The following is a 16,474-nucleotide window of genomic DNA, read 5'->3' as shown; positions in this document are numbered from 1 at the left end:
TGTGTCCGTCCAGCCCCAGGGGGTGATGTGGTCCACAGGCAGCACACAGGACGGGTCTGATGAAGGCCAAGGAGAGCTGGTGGGGTGGGATGTTGAAGAGGCTGAGAACTAGCACAGAGGTTTGTGCACCAGCTTTGGAGTGCATTGACCTCAGTAGGAATCCTGGTTCAGTGCCTTAGGAAAGTTACTTAAGGTCATTAGCCCTCAGTTTCCTCATCTGTAAAATGGGAATATTATAGTGAAGATTAAGTGTAAGCATCAATGATGCCAGCTGTTTGCCTCTGGCTGTGATTGTTGTCATCTCCCAAGGGCCAGACTAGATTATGGGCAACGGGAAGCACAGAAGGTGAGAGTCTGGAATGCCACTGACCTGGTACCCCGTCCATTCCAGCAATTCCCCTTCTGTTTGATGTCTGTGAATATCACGCGTATCGCCATCCAGGCCTTAAGAGAGGAGTGTCTTTCCAGGTGAGTCCTCACGCTGCTCACTGCCCTGGCTGTCAGAGCCTGGTTCCCTCACCCCACCACCTCATCCCCCCACCATCTTATCCCCCCAGCTCTCTTCCAAACTTTCTGGCTCCGGGGAACCTGGAGAGACTACCCCTGCACCAGCCTCCCAACCCATCCCTCCTCCTCAACCCTGACCTCAGATGTGAAGTCTGCCCCGGGAAGGGCTCGCCCTCAGGTGTCTGTCCACTGCTGAGCGGGTGCCCATCCTTGTCCTGCAGGGAGTGTAACCGGCAGCAGAAAGTGATCCCCGTGGTGAACAGCTTCTATGCCGCCACCTTCCTCCGCCTGGCACACGTCTGGAGGACACAGCACAAGACCATCTCAGACTCAGGCTTTGTCCTCAAGGGTGTGTGCGCTCTTCTCGGGGTGCCTAGCTCCTGCACTCCTAGTGTCCCTGGGTTCAGGGATCCCAGGGTGGTTGCTCGACTGGTTTTGGCCAGCTTCCCTTCCCCCCAACCCCCATTCATACCTTCTCAAGTTTCAGCTTCCCCAAGTCTCCATCATCCCAAGTCTCCATCACCCCAAGTCTCCATCACCCCACCCTTGGGAGCCTGCTGCTCTCCTCCCATTCTGGCCAAACACCTCTGGTGACCGTTATTTTCTGAATCAAAAGATGGGCCCAACTTTGGCTCAGTTAGACTGACTATTCAAAATTGAGATTGTCCCGGACAGTGTAGAGTGTGTGGCCCCTGTGCCCGAGTCTGGTGTCTTGGTTCACCTCTGTGATGAGCTCTCCATCTTAGAAAACTTCTTCCCCCTTCTCTCCAGAACCTCTGGGTTGTGCATCCCGGAGCCCCCTCCCGCAGCCTTCTGTTCCCCAATCCTCTCTGTTCCAGATTTGGAGATGTCGGCCAAGAAGAGCCCCAGACGGCTGCTCAAAACCCTGGAGATCTACTTGGCTGGAGTGTCAAAGGGACAGGCCTCCCTGTTGGGGACACAGAAGTGCTCTGGGCCACAAGCCCCTCACTCCAAGGATCTCACTTTCATAGGCGTGTGTGACCTGCCATCACACTCGTCCGAAGGCACATGGCTGATCTGACCAACCCCGGTGGCCACCGCCCAGGAAGCCTTGGAAGGGCTTTCAGAGGGCGGACCCTGGCTGGGCCTCGCCCCTTCCGGTCCTAGTGGAAGGGATGTAGGAAGCCCCTGGGCCTTGTGGGTGGAGCCAAGGGCCCTCACCTGCTTGAGACATCAAGCCATTAGATTAGACTCCCTCTCTGGAGCCCTGCTTTCAGGGCGAGGAGAGCTTTGCTGTATTACTAGTTGGGCGACAGCTTCCATAGTCGGATTCCAGGTAATATCAGTGACAGCGAATGGATCATCAGGTGGGAGAACCCATATGCATGTTCCACACAGTCCCCTATCAAAGATGCTCCCAAGTAGAAGCGCCAGAACCTGGCAGTGGGTCTTTCAGGTCCTGGGGTCCACAGGACAAGGACCAGACCAGGGCTGAGAATTTAGAATGTGAAGGGAGAGGGTAGTTGCGGCAGCAGCCGACAGGGGGCGGTGTGAGTCAGTGCATGCCTTTTCTGGTCCGGCGCCCACCCCACCCTCATCTCTCCCCATGCCTCCTCCCTCCCATAGGGAACCAGGCCCGCAGCTGGGCTCCCCCCGTGGAAGCTACACATGTCCCATCAGGGCCGGTTTTCTGGCCTGGTTGAAGGAAGGAGGAAATTCACACACCAGCAGTTTTTGAATAAAATAATTCTAGGTTTAGGATCTCAAGTGTTTTTCTTCCAGACACACTTTGCACCGTCCTGTGGCCGTTATCCTGGAGTTCCCCATTAGAGCCAGGCACTCTAGCCGGTTGTTGTCGGCACCGGTCACAGGCCCCGGGAAAGAAGGCCACTGTGCCCTGGCCACACTCCTGCCGAGTTCACAGGCCGTCCAGCCTCACCGGCTGCCCTTACAGACCCAGAGACTGCACACTGTAGCCACTGGCCGAGGTGGCCCTGGCTGTTCTTAAGGGTGGCTGTTATGAGGCATCCACATAGGGTTTTTCCCCACATTTGCTGTGGGGGAAGCTACTTGCCACTTTTCACTCGCAAAGGGGCCTCCAGGGCTTTGGAGATAGGGAACAGGAGCCAGGCGAGAGTCCCACCTGGCTTCTCTCCTATCCTCTGACCTCCCCCAAGTAGAGTCATGGAAGTTAGCTGTCCAGCCCCCGCGGGCATCTCCAAGTCTGACCAGGTACAGGGGGACCCGTCACAAAGGTGAAGATGACAGACGGCCACCCAAGTATGGAAGGAACCCGTCAGTAGGATGCCTCAAGATTAGGGCTGGTAACGGATCTGCTGTTTGCTTTGTGTCTTTTGCCTGATCTGAACTAATCCTGTGCCCTTCTCCTTCGTCCTGACCAGCAGAGATGGCAGCAGGGAGATTACTGGGCCTGGTGGGCTTAGAACGTAACCCTCCCCCCACCCCATCCAAACTTTGGAGTGTCAAGTTTAGTGATTCCTGCAGATTCCATTCCCTTGCTCTGAGACCTGGAGGCCAACTCAACAGACCTGGACCGCTAGTGCTCAGCCCATGGCACGGCAGGGACCAGCCCAAGAGAGCCCCTGACTGGAGGGGAGCCCCTGACTGGAGGGGAGCCCCTGACTGGAGGGGAGCCCCTGACTGGAGGGGAGCCCCTGACTGGAGGGGAGCCCCTGACTGGAGGGGAGCCCAGTGGCCCCTGCAGAAGCCTATTCTGTGTTACTGCCAGTGGATGCTCTCCATACAGCTTAGGACCTGGAGACATTAGCAGTAACTGTCCAGGGAATAAGCTGCAATTCTGTGGATGGACAGAATTCTGTGGTTGTGGAGGGATGCCTAAACCCTCTGAAAATAGATAACAAAAATCTTAAATCTGTGCATTTTTCTTGGCAAAAACCTTCCAAGGCTTTTCATGAGAGACCCAAAATGCTTTACAATGCTAAAAATGTCAGTTTCTAGGGGAAACATCCCTCTCCTTTGAAAATTCACCCCTGGCACGTGCTGTCTGCATAGGCTATCCAGTGATTGCCGAGATGTCTCTGTGTGGAAAGTTGGAGAACAAGGGGGACATGCAAAGAGCTGACTTTTCTATGCTTCTCAGCATAAAACCACTAAGATGAAACTGATCAGAATTTCTGTTTTGGATAGGCTTCCCTGGTGGCTCAGATGGTGAAGAATCTGCCTGCAATACAGGAGCCCCCGGTTCAATCCCTGGGTCAAGAAGATTCCCTGGAGAAGGAAATGGCAACCCACTCCAGTATTCTAGCTTGGAGAATTCTATGGGCAGAGGAACCTGGTGGACTGCAGTCCACGGGGTCCCAGAGAGTTGGGCACGTCTGAGCGACTAACACTACTGCTACTACCACTCTGTTTCAGATGGAAGATCCAGTGTGTCAGGGCTTTAAAGCCATACAGCTCTGAGGGCCTGGAGTGACCCTGGGTCAGGACGGCTGCAGCCCTGCCAAGCCTCTAGGACTCTGGTTTGTCCAGTCCGGGCTTACCCAGCTCCCACCTTGCTCTCGCCCCCAGGTCACACCCCAGGGTGGGACTGTTTTGGGGTTATTCCCTTCTCCCTCTATTTAGCCCCCTAGTTTCTCTGCTATTCTAGTCGCCACCCCAGTACACAAGAGAATGAATTAGGGAAACTTCCCTGGTAGTCCAGTGGTTAAGACTGCAGACTTCCATTGCCAGGGGTGGGTGTGGGTTCGATTCCTGGTCAGAGAATTAAGATCCCACATGCTGTGCAGTATGCCACCACCCCCCCCCGCCCCCGCCAAAAAAAAAACAAAAAAGCCCCAGGACCTGGATGAGGAAAAGCAACTTGCCCAGGCTCAAAGAGAGGCAGGTGAGAACCTGAACCCACAACCCTCCTCGACATTAGTCTGGTGCTTTTCCTATGACCCCACATGGCCCTGAGCCGTGCAGTGTACTTAGGACGTGACAAGCTGACCTCCTGCATGGATGTGAAGAGCTATGCTCTTGCTTGGTGAACACACATACATCATTTGGAAGCTGCCTGGCAACAGTTCACTGGAGCACCTGAGGAAATTCCAGCTTGGATGGAGACGCACGCCCGCTGCCACAACCTGCCCCCACTCGGGAATGTGAGACTGAACTGAAGCTCGGGCTGAAAATGATCCCAGCCCTGGCCCCATGCCACCTCCCTACTGGGTTTGCAGTAGTGCCAACCAGGCCCACTGGGAGCGCCTGGCCCCTTCAGGAGCTGGCCCCTCTGCAAAGCCATCTCTGGCCTCTCACAGGCTGTGGAATTGTCACCAGGTGGCGTTAGTGGTAAAGAACCCGCTTGCCAATGCAGGAGACTACAGGAGGTGCAGGTTCAATTCCTAGGCTGGGAAGATCTGGAGGAGGAAGTGGCAACCCACTTCAGTGTTCTTGCCTGGAGAATCCCATGGACAGAGAAGCCTCGTCAGCTACGGTCCATAGGGGTCACAGAGTCATACACTACTGAAGTGGCTTAGCACACATAGAACACATCTACTCCGCCCAGCATGGGGCAGAGCCAGGTGACTAGTGGGGCAGGGAGTATTAGCCCAGGGCAGGCAATGCAGCCAAAGAGCAAGAAAAGCACTGGTCTCCTTTATTGACCATGGGCAGGGGCACCTCAGCACTGACCAGGAGGCCAGAGGAGGAGCAAGTGGGTAGGAGGTAGCGGCAGGGAGACGCCCGCCCTCACTTCCAGTTCTTGAAGAATTGCTTGAAGATGGCACTCTCGCGGCCCTGGGGCAGAATCTCCACCTGTAGGGACGGCAGGGGAGAGTCTGGCTCACAAGGCTGCCACCTCTGCCTCTTCCAGAGCCAGGGAGGAGGGTGCTGGGCACCAGGCCGGAGTCCACAGGCCTTCCAGACACTGATGCTCTTCCAGATAAGCCAAGAGACAAGAAAGATTACAGGGACATGGGCTGAGAAAACAGTGAGAAGGGGCAGAACTAGCTAGAAACCGAGGTCCAGAGGAGCCACATGAGTCATCCAGAGGCACACCCGGCTAGCTGGGCTCCCAGGGGAGCGCTGCCCATCATCCTCTTAGAAAAGAACACGTATTGTGGAATATTACTCAGTCATGAAAGGGAACACATTTGAATCAGTGCTAGTGAGGTGGATGAACTTAGAGCCTGTTATACAGGGTGAAGTGAGAGGAAAACAAATTAGTATAATAACGCACATATATGGAATCTAGAAAAATGAAACTGATGAATCTACTTATAGAGCAGGAATAGAGATACAGACAGAGAGAGCAGACTTGTGGACACAGCAGGGACAGGAGAGGCTGGGACAAATTGAGAGTAGCATTGACATACATATACTACCACGTGTAAAAATAGCTGGTGGTAAGTCACTGTATAACCCAGGGAGCTCAGCCTGGGCTCTGTGACAACCTAGAGGGGTAGGATGGAGTGCGGGGGCCAGGGGTGGGGAGGGTGCAGGGCAGAGGGTGGGAGGGAGATAGAGATTCAAGGGAACATATGTATACTTAGGGCTGATTCACATTGTCATACGGCAGAAACCAACACAACACTGAAAAGCAATTATCCTCCAATTAAAAACAAATTTTAAAAAATCTTTTTTAAAAAAGTACATTAACAAGTTTTTTTTAAAAAAAGAAAGAAAATAACATGTACTGTAAAACTCTGAAGGACTGAGAAGGGCCTTCCCACTGGGTGTTTCCGGGAGGGGAGGCCTGACTGCTCCTGACTGTGCCTGGGGCTTTCTCACCCTTCTTGTCCAGTCCAAGGGGCAGGGGCCCAGGGAAGAGTCCTAGGAAGAGGGTGTGCTGGCACAGGGAGGGCTCCTCACCTGAGTGTTTGGGGCGTACTGCATTCGGGTGATAAAGTCCTCGGCCACTTGGAGGGCCGCCTGCCGCTCCTTCTCATTAGCTTTGCGCCCTGGATCATAAGGAGGAGAAATTTTAAAAGAGCAGGGACCCTCTCTAGCCCACATCCCATTTGTCTCGAGGAGATTTAAGGAGGTCCAAATTCCATGGACAGAGGAGCCCGGTGGGCTACACAGTCCATAGGGTCACAGAGAGTCAGGCATAACTGAGCACACACACGCACAGAATAGCTGGCACTTTTAAAATAAATGGACCAGGAGGTGCTAAGAACACTCTGAGGGGGCTCAGTGAGAAGTCAGCCTCTCCCAACTCACAGCTCCAGATGAAAACTGCCCTCTGCCCGCTCCAATCATCAAAGTCTTCTACTCGGGCCAGGGCCCCAGGGATATTCAGGGAGAACTAATGTCGCCCTCGAATGAGACACTCAGGCCCCTCTCTCCCTCTCCAGGGCCCCTCGCCTTTTGAGTTTGTCAACTGTACTGTTATCAAGCCTTTCTTGCAAAATTAAATTGGACAGAAAAAAAGGGCATGATTTACTGCAAAGCTAGATGCCAACATCAGCCTGATGGTTATACCAACTAAGAGTCAGTAAAAAGGAACAGCAGTAGTGCCCTCCCTTCTCGCCTTTAACCAAACCCTGCTCCACCTGGAGCAATTTTTCCAAGGAAACAATGTTTTCAACTGTGGTTGGCTCCTCAGCCAGGCTATTAAAACCCCAGTTCAGTTCAGTTCAGTCGCTCAGTCGGGTCAGACTCTTTGCGACACCATGAATCACAGCACACCAGGCCTCCCTGTCCATCACCAACTCCCGGAGTTCACTCAGAGTCACGTCCATCGAGTCAGTGATGCCATCCAGCCATCTCATCCTCGGTCGTCCCCTTCTCCTCCTGCCCTCAATCCCTCCCAGCATCAAAGTCTTTTCCAATGAGTCAACTCTTTGCATGAGGTGGCCAAAGTACTGGAGTTTCAGCTTTAGCATCATTCCTTCCAAAGAAATCCCAGGACTGATCTCCTTTAGAATGGACTGGTTGGATCTCCTTGCAGTCCAAGGGACTCTCAAGAGTCTTCTCCAACACCACAGTTCAAAAGCATCAATGTTTCAGCGCTCAGCCTTCTTCACAGTCCAACTCTCACATCCATACATGACTAGTGGAAAAAACATAGCCTTGACTAGACAGACCTTAGTCGGCAAAGTAATGTCTCTGCTTTTGAATATGCTATCTAGGTTGGTCACAATATATCCGAGATGAATGTGCTATATCCTTCCTCTGTGATTGCCTGATGCTTCTCTTCCCAGCTCCTAAGTTTCCTGTTTCTCCCACTGGTTTCTCCATTCTTTGCTTGGGGCTAAAGACACTTCCAAACCAGATCAAACCAGTTAATCCTAAAGAAAATCAACCCTGAATATTCTTTGGAAGGACTGATGCTGAAGCTGAAGCTCCAATACTTCGGCCACCTGATGCAGAGAGATGATTCATCGGAAAAGATGCTGAGGCTAGAGGATGAGATGGTTGGATGGCATCACTGACTCAATGGACATGAGTTTGAGCAAACTCCTGGAGATGGTAAAGGACAAGGAAGCCTGGCATGCAAATACAGCCCCAGCAACACAATCCTCCCCACCCCCTACCATCCTCCCCACCTCTTAGAAACCTGCCCTGCAGCTTGCCACTCCTGGTCCTTCCCTGAGGCAAGAGTGTGATGCCTAGTAGCTGCCAAGTTACAACACCTAACACTTCTCCATCCTCCTGGCTGGAAATTTCTCCTGGCCCTGGTTCATGTCACAAGTATTTACTGAGCAAATGTTTTTCGTCAAGGCACTAGAGAATGTGATTCCATTCAAGAGGTTTATAATCTGGGCAGTTGAGACACATTCACGAACAAGAAAAGACACAGAACTTCGCTGGTGTTACAGTGGATAAGAATCCAGCTGCCAATGCAGGGGACACAGGTCTGATCCCTACTCTGGGAAGACTGCATATGCCTCAGAGCAAACCCATGCGCCACAACCACAAGCTGCAACTACTGAAGCCTAGCCACCTAAAGCCTGTGCTCCACAAGAGAAGCCACCACAATGACAAACTCAAGCATCAAATGAAGAGTAAGCTTCTGCTCACCGCAACTAGAGAAAGGCATGCAGCAACAAAGACCCAGCACAGCGGCGGGGTGGTGGGAGGGAGAACAAGAAAAGACAAGCACAGAGAATTATTCACAGACTCAGAGCTTTGTTACAATATTTTCAGAGTCTGATCTAGCAAACAGGCTTCTGCCCAAGAGCGTTCATTTCCAGCCAATACAACCTCTTGGAAAACAAGCCCTACCAGTTTGCTACCCAGTGCATAAGGTGAGATTTCATATCTAGAATTGGTCACAGTCAAGGCAGACAGGCAGAAGCAGGGGTCCCAGTGGCACTGAGGCCTAGGAGAGCTCTGTGGCAAGTGGTCCTCAACATAAAGTCAGCAGCAAGACCTGGGAACCTGATAGATGGTTCCCAGAGCCTGCAAAGTCTCATGAGTGCTAAGTCACTTCAGTGTCCAACTCTCCGCAATCCCATGGACTGCAGACCACCAGGCTCCTCTGTCCATAGAATTCTCCAGGCAAGAATACTGGAGTGGGTTACCCTGCCCTCCTCCAGGGGATCTTTCCTATCCAGGGATTGAAGCTGCATCTCTTATGTCTCCTGCATTGCCAGGTGGGTTTTTTAATCACTAGCCCCACCTGGAAAGCCCAGACCTTGAGAATCAGAGTCTCAGGGGTGTGGTTCGCTCTGGGTCTTAACAGGGCCCTCGGGTGATTCAGAGGTGGGCTGAAGGTGCAGAACCCTTGCCAGGAATTAACCGTCAGACACAGAGGCTCACTGAGCCAGGTGTCTATGGGCTGGCTGAGCCCTCCCGTGGGAAGACTTCCTGGTTAGAGTGGCCACAGGGGCCTCAGGCTGGTGTGGAGAAGCCACTCGCACCCTTCCAAATGTAGATCTTGCCACAGAGTCCATTGTCCAGCACAAAGCAGTCGTCAGGTATCAGCAGCTCAAGGGCGAAGGGGCTGGAATCGGCCAGCTTGGTCAGGTTCATCTGTCCAGTGGCGTCAGAGACCTGGGGGAGAGTGGGCAGTGCCGCGTCACCCTCCTTCCCGCAGTTCAAAGCTCTGACCTCCACTGAGGAGCAGGTCCCTCCAGTAGCGGTCCCACCCACCACCCCAAAGCAGACTGGAGGCAGGGGAAGAACTGACAGCTGATAGGCAAATCCCAGACAACCCCCACCCCCACTTCAGCCTCAGTCACTGCCTCCCAGAGCCCCTGAATCTGTGGAAATTAATTAGACTCCAAATTAACAAGGAAATGCAAAGAATGCAAAAAAGGTACAGTTCAGGGACTTCCCTGGTGACTCAGATGGTAAAGAATCTGCCTGCAATGGAGAAGACCTGGGTTCAGTCCCTGGGTCGGGAAGATCCCCTGGAGACGGGAATGGCTACCCACTCCAGTGCTCTTGCCTGGAGAATTCCATGGACAGAGGAGCCTGGCGGGCTACAGTCCACATGACTGAGCAACTAACACTTCTTTTCAGTGTGCAATGCAGGGGATGCAGGTTCGACCCCTGGTTGGGGAACTAAGATCACACAGGCCATGGGACAACTAAGCCCAAGTGCACAACTAGAAAGAAGACTGTGGGCTGCAACTAGGGAAGCCTGGGCACCACAACTAAGACCCAACGCAGCCAAATAAATGATAAATAAATAAATATTAAAAACGAAACAGTGAAGTTCAGCATTGGCTTGTTTCAAACCTCCATATCTAAGAATGGGCTGGAAGGGAAGTGACATTCACCTCCCCAGGAGGGCCGAGCATCCGTTCACTTCCCATCCTCCCCTCACTCCACACCCTGATAAACCACCCTGGAGCCTGGCCTCACCTGCCTGCTGCTTTCTCCTCTCCTCTCAGCCCCACAAGCATCAAGATCACACCCCTGCCTGGTCCCAGGGCAGGCCCGGGACACCCACCTTATACAGAGCTGCGGCCTGTGCGTTTGTCCGGTCAGCTGTGAGGTCTTCCTCAGGGTTACCCTCCTTCAGAGAGGGCTTGGGACCCAAGACCTGCAGGGACGAGGGCAGGCCACGTTTCCAGGGATTCCTGGGCACCTATCATGTCCAGGACCACCCCCTCCCTTCCACCCCCACACCCAGGTCTGCACAAAGGCGCCGGGCAGAGCTGCGGAGGGCTCAGCCCCTGGATACCAGTCCCTCCATCCCAAGGGGTACTTGACTCTGAGTCCCACCAAGGCACCTGATGAGCCAGCCAAGCCCTAAGCAGGGCCCCAGATGCCCCTACAGCCCTCCTGCTGTGATCACTGCCTCCTTCAGTGGCCTCAAGCAGAGGCCACCTCCGGCTACCCCCATGTCTCTCAACCTGGATCATGTCGGCAGGCTCCTCCCCATCGGTGACGATCTCCACGTGGGCCTTGCCCTGCCGCTCGCTGTCCCGGATGGCCAGTGCCAGGTCCCGTGCCTTGTTCCGCTCCAGTATGTTGGACTTCGCACCACACCAGGCAAAGATGTTCTGGAAGGAAGTGAGGAGGCTCAGGTTAGAGCCACGTGCATCCTGTCCTCTGCAGAACTGAGGCAAGACGGTCAAAGACGAGCAAGAAGGCAATAGAAGCAAGGCCCCTGGGGACAAGAATGACAGTCTCTGCGAGAGCCTTTCTCTGCCCCACACCTCCATCTCCCAGACTTCATTTTTTTCCACATCACTTGTGTCATATATTGAAACATCTTTATCTTATTTATAATCTATTTTCCCTAACTAGAAAATAAGCCTCATTAGGGCATGAGGGTTTTGTTTTGTTTAGCATGATTTGACCCACTGCTGTATGCTCAGTGCCAAACAGAAACAGACACATCTTTCGGCCCAGAATAAATAGTTATTGCATGAATGAATTGGGTGAATGAGCGAATGAAAGGGTGAAAGGGTGAACAGGTGAATGGCATCCCTGGGCCCAGAACCTCAGATGCCTCTGTGCGCTCGCCAGGCATGGCCCTCATCACCTCTACTGAGCAGGTCCCCTGCCTCCGTCTCACTGCTTCCAGTCCTCCTTCTAAACAGCATCCAGGTTCCTCTTCCTGTTCCAAATCTTTAGTACGACAGGTGCAGTCCAGACCCTCAAAGACTCAATCTCCTCCTGCCCTGTCGCAGCTCCTTGGCACTTTCCACTCCCACTGGTCCTGTCCCCACCCCGCGTCCAAGTCAGGCTGCCTCCTTCCTGGCTGTCGGCAGGCCTGTCTCTGCCCTTCTCCCGCTCAGTGCCTCAGCTCACCCATCACCTTCCCCTGGAATGGCGTTTCCCCTAGTCTAGTCAAATGGCACTTTCCTGGGGCAGTGGCTTGGCCTAGAAGGCCCCTCACTGCCATAAGCTCCCCCAGCCCCCCCCACTGCTCCTAAGAGGACCCTCATCACGTCCTGTCATGGGTTAAAATACAGCCAGTGACAGACCCGGCCTTGGCTGCCTGCCCTGGGCCAGCAACTTGTGGTCCCCAGGTGGCGCTAGTGGTAAAGACCCTGCTGCCGATGCGGCAGACATGTGAGATGCGGGTTCAACCCTTGGGTCAGGAAGATCCCCTGGAGAAGGGCATGGCAACCCACTCCAGTATTCTTGCCTGGAGAATACCATGGACAGAGGAGCCTGGCGGGGTACAGTTCACGGGGTCACAAAGAGTTGGACACGACTGAAGCGACTTAGCACGCACACATGCTGGCTCAGAGCGGGTGCCATAGATTCACCAAGGGAAGAGATGAACAAACTGATTAACGCAGGGGATGGGAGGCAGCTAACTCAGAGCTTCAGAGGTTCCAGGAGCACTAGAGAGCAGACTCAGTGTTAGAGGCCAAGACTAGACAGCAGAGGGAGGTTTCTGTCCGAACAAATACAGGGATGTCTGCTAACAGCCACAGTGACCCCACTTGGAATGGGCTTACAGCTTCTCAGCCCCTTTCCCTCTGCTCTGGCTTCCTAGTCCCTTTCCTTTAAAACAGCACCAAGGAGTTCCCCGGTGGTCCAGTGCTTAGGACTCTGCACTTTCACTGCTGTGGCCCCCATTTCAATCCCTGGTTGGGGAACTAAGATCCTACAGGCTGTGTGCACAGTGTGACTGAAAAAAAAAAACAACAAACCCAGTGACTTCCTTGGCAGTCCAATGGTTAAAACTCCGGGCTCCCAACACAGGGGGCCCCAGGTTCAATCCCTGGCCAGGAAGCTAGATCCCTGATGCCACAACTAAGATGCAGCACAGGCATAAAAAAGAAAGAGACACACAGTGTCAACATGAGTGCGTGCTCAGTCAGCCTTGCCCACCTACCTGGCCCAGGTCCAGGATGAAGCAGTCCCCGGTGTTGAAACTGTCCCAGCTCAGCACCCGCTCGGTGGCACGAATGTTCTTCTTGCCCTTCACCTGGTAGAGTTTCTTGATGGCGGCCGGGGCGGTTCCTGGGGAGGTCTTGTGAAACGCCGACTCCACGCCGCCTTCCTGCAGCCCAGATGGCCAGCCTGAGTGGGCCCCCCCGTCCCCTCCCCACAGCACCGCATGCCCCTCCCACTGGGCAGGAAGGAAAGCAGGCAAACAGGAACCAGGTGGGGGGAGGCCCCAGCCCTGAGTGGCCTTGGGCCTTTTGCAGGATCATGACCAGCGGGAAGGGGAGCTCAAGGAGAAGCCACAGGAGGGGGTGTGGGCAGTGGGTTCTGACCTGGTACTTGAGGCCGCGGGGGAAGTAGCTCATGAAGAGGTCGGACTCATTGTCCTGTGACTCTCGGTGCTGCACGGGCCGCTCTCCGAGCAGGGAGTTGAGGTGCACGGCCAGCATGGCGCAGGCCCCCTGCTCGTCCCGGGATGACTGCTGGCCTGGGGTGGGGGGAGGTTGCCGGTGAAACCTAGGCCAGCCCCGCCCCCTGCCTGGGCCAGCACCCCCCACCACCAGTCCTCCCAGCTCTCTCCCTTACCGATCCACAGGTGCAGGTGGGAGAGCTCTTCTGGGCCATTGTGCAGCACCAGGTAGGAGTCTCCCGAGAAGAAAATGCCATAGTTCTCAGGGGCCACCGGCACTGGCTTCAGCTTCTCCACCCTCCATATGTGCAGGCCAGGGAGCTTCACGGTTGGTGGGAACGGAGAGCCGCTGCGGGAGGGAAGCGAGTTGGTGAAGGCCAAGGCCCATATGTAGTGGAGACAAGCAGAGAGACCTGGGGCAGGCCTGGGGACTGTGGTGTGGGGGAGAGGGGGGGCTGCCTTGGAAGTGAAGAGGAGAGGGGTGAAAGGGGAAGGGGTGCACAGCCTACCTCTGGGGGATGGGTGAGTACATGCTGTTTCTGGATCTGCAAAGACAGAATCAAAGCCATTAGGATTACAAATGTCATGAGTACCAGCCTTCACGCTGATCTGGGGTGGTCCTTCCCAGAGGCCAAGTGCTTCATTGTTCATCAACTAATTCATCTCCAAGAGCAGATTCCTCTGCCTGGTTCCATTACTCTGGCAGAGAAACGGAGGCTCAGAGTCTAAGTCCCAAGTGACACAATGACTAGTGAGTGGCTACCCAAAGCCAGGTCTTGAGCTCCTTGGCCAGGGTCTTCCCCTTGCTGTGACCTCTTCTGCTTCTAGACAGGAGTCCTAATTCTGGGCATTGCATGAGGCTGGGATATGCTTCTCTAAGCGATAACGGCTTGTATTTGAAAAGTCTAAAATCAATAACTTAAAGTCAATGGATAGGAAACCAAAAAAATAGAGAAAATCCATGAAGCTGGGTTTTGCAAACATCGAAAAAACTGATGACCCTTTTGACAAATTGATTAAGTAAAAGAAAAGACACAAATTTCTAATACAGAAACAAGAGAGATGACCACCACTACAGATCCTACAAGTATTAAAAGGATAAAGAGAATATCACGAAAACTGTATGCCAATATAGTCAACAACTTGTACGAAATGGGCAAAGTCTTTGAAGGACACAAATTGTGCAGGTTCACTCAACAAGAAGTAGAGGGACTTCCCTGGTGGTCCAGCGGCTGAGGCTCTGTGCTCCCAATACAGGGGGCCCGGGTTCTATCCCTGGTCAGGGAACTAGATCCCACATGCAAAACTAAAGATTCCACATGCCACAACTAAGACTCAGCACAGCCAAATAATAAAGAATTTTTTAAAAAGAAGAATAGATTATTTGAAGGGTTCTAATATCTACTAAAGAAACTCAAGTGAAAGTGCAAGTCACTCAGTCGTGTCCAACTCTTTGTGACCCCATGGACTTTAGAGCCCATGGAATTCTCCAGGCCAGAATACTGGAGTGGGTAGCCTTTCCCTTCTCTGGGGGATTTTCCCAACCCAGGGATTGAACCCAAGTCTCCTGCATTGCAGGCAGATTCTTTACCAGCTGAGCCACAAGGGAAGCCCAAGAATACCGGAGTGGGTAGCCTATCCCTTCTTCAGTGGATCTTCCCAACCCAGGAATCGAACTGGGGTCTCCTGAATTGCACGTGGATTCTTTACCAACTGAGCTATTAGAGAATCCCAAAAGAAACTGAAATGGTACTTTAAAACTACCCACCCCCAAATTTCAAGTACAGATAAACTCTACCAAAAACTTAAGGAAGGCATAATGCCAATCCTTCACAATCCATACCATGCTGCCACCATTTTCCTGATGTAACAAAATTAGATACAAATATTATAGAAAAGGAAATTAGACCAAGATCCCCCATGAACACAAGAAAAAACCTGACAAAATTTTAGCACATAGAATTCAGAAATATATAGAAAGATGAAACACTATGACTAAACAGGTTTACTCCAGAAATGCAAAGTTGGTTTAACGTCTGAAAATCAATGTAATCCACCCTATTGACAAGCCATATAAACAAACATAAAATCATCTCTATAGATAAAGACCACTTAGAAAAATTCTACTTCCATTTCTGATTTAAAAAAAGCTTTCAAAAAAAATAAGTAAAAATAAAAAAAGCTTTCAGCAAACTAGGAATAGAAGGGAATTTCCTCTTTTTTGGGGGGGGGCATGCTGTGGGGCACGTGGAATCTTAGCTCCCCAACCAGGGATCAAATGCATGCCCCCTGCAATGGGAAAGAAAGTGAAAGTCACTCAGTTGTGTCCGACTCTTGCGACCCCACAGACTGTATAGTCCATGGAATTTTCCAAGCCAGACTACTGGAGTGGGTAGCCTTTCTCTTCTCCAGGGGATCTTCCCAACTCAGGGACTGAACCCAGGTCTCCTGCATTGCAGGTGAATTCTTTACCAGCTAAGCCACAAGGGAAGCCCAGTCTTAACCAGTCTTATCCCTGCAATGGGAGCACAGTCTTAGCAATTAGACCGCCAGGGAAGTTCCAGAAGGGAATGTCCTCAGCCTAATAAAAGGCATCTACCAAAACTGAACAAAAAAATCTCAGAAAAAAACAGAAAAACCTACAGCTAACATTAGACTTAGCGCCTTCTCGAATTCTAAACTCCCTACCTAGGGAATTTCCTCCATTCTCAGGCATTAGCTATCACTTCTATATGTCCAGCATCCCTCAAATACCAGGATGACGAATATCATCTTTCTTCTGTAGAGCAACCTTTTATGGACAAAAGTTATCTAGGGGAAAAAAAAATGCTCAAGACAAGCATTTTTAAAAATATTGTCTTCTGGATTTCCCTGGTGGTCCAGTGGTTGAGAGTCCGCTGGCCAATGCGGGCGACACACGTTCGATCCCTGGTCTAGGAAGATCTCACATGTCGCAGGGCAACTAAGCCCGTGGGACCGAACTACTGAGACTACGCTCTAAAGCCTGGGAGCGACAGCTGCTGAGTGCCCCAGAACCTGTGCTCCGTAACAAGAGAAGCCCGCGCATTGCAACTAGAGAGTAGCTCCAACTCTCTGCAACTTAGAGAAAGCCTGCATGCAGCAACAAGGACCCAGTGTAGCCAATAAATACATAAACAAAATTTTTTAAGTGTTATCTTTTAAACGTTATCTGTCACACAATTTATGCTTTTCGACTGAACAGGGAGCCCCAGTGGTGCAAGAGAAGGACCTGGAGAATTTCAGGGTTGAAAGTCACCATTAGGAGACTCTTGGTGGGCTGGGGAAGCAGGAAGTGCAAAGAGAACTTAT

The 16,474-nt window shown here is 52.4% G+C and overlaps 2 protein-coding genes across 9 annotated transcripts in view; one reads left to right on the top strand and one right to left on the bottom strand.

The window, feature by feature from the left end:
- The window catches only part of ELMOD3 (ELMO domain containing 3), a 32,066-nt gene extending 29,844 nt beyond the window's left edge, over nucleotides 1-2,222 (top strand). Inside the window, exons 10-12 of one of the 2 annotated variants that reach the window (XM_052648349.1) lie at nucleotides 392-468; nucleotides 729-856; nucleotides 1,347-2,222. In XM_052648349.1, the coding sequence (XP_052504309.1) occupies nucleotides 392-468; nucleotides 729-856; nucleotides 1,347-1,549 (408 nt within the window). In that variant the 3' untranslated portion in view covers nucleotides 1,550-2,222. Of the gene's footprint in view, nucleotides 1-391; nucleotides 469-728; nucleotides 857-1,278 lie in introns of both variants that reach the window. The other variant, XM_052648348.1, reaches the window with a different exon arrangement.
- A 2,853-nt stretch (nucleotides 2,223-5,075) lies between these two features.
- The window catches only part of CAPG (capping actin protein, gelsolin like), a 134,519-nt gene continuing 123,120 nt past the window's right edge, over nucleotides 5,076-16,474 (bottom strand). For all 7 annotated transcript variants that reach the window (XM_052647774.1, XM_052647779.1, XM_052647778.1 and 4 more), the window contains 9 exons: nucleotides 13,654-13,689; nucleotides 13,321-13,493; nucleotides 13,068-13,222; nucleotides 12,683-12,850; nucleotides 10,740-10,889; nucleotides 10,334-10,426; nucleotides 9,297-9,429; nucleotides 6,301-6,389; nucleotides 5,076-5,244 (listed from right to left, as the gene is read on the bottom strand). In XM_052647774.1, the coding sequence (XP_052503734.1) occupies nucleotides 5,179-5,244; nucleotides 6,301-6,389; nucleotides 9,297-9,429; nucleotides 10,334-10,426; nucleotides 10,740-10,889; nucleotides 12,683-12,850; nucleotides 13,068-13,222; nucleotides 13,321-13,493; nucleotides 13,654-13,676 (1,050 nt within the window). In that variant the 5' untranslated portion in view covers nucleotides 13,677-13,689 and the 3' untranslated portion in view covers nucleotides 5,076-5,178. The remainder of the gene's footprint in view (nucleotides 5,245-6,300; nucleotides 6,390-9,296; nucleotides 9,430-10,333; nucleotides 10,427-10,739; nucleotides 10,890-12,682; nucleotides 12,851-13,067; nucleotides 13,223-13,320; nucleotides 13,494-13,653; nucleotides 13,690-16,474) is intronic.

The sequence above is a fragment of the Budorcas taxicolor genome, chromosome 11, assembly GCF_023091745.1.
Source record: "Budorcas taxicolor isolate Tak-1 chromosome 11, Takin1.1, whole genome shotgun sequence".
Classification (NCBI taxonomy): domain Eukaryota; kingdom Metazoa; phylum Chordata; class Mammalia; order Artiodactyla; family Bovidae; genus Budorcas; species Budorcas taxicolor.
The sequence above is the reverse complement of the archived record's forward strand: the minus strand, read 5'-3'. Positions and strand labels throughout refer to the sequence as shown.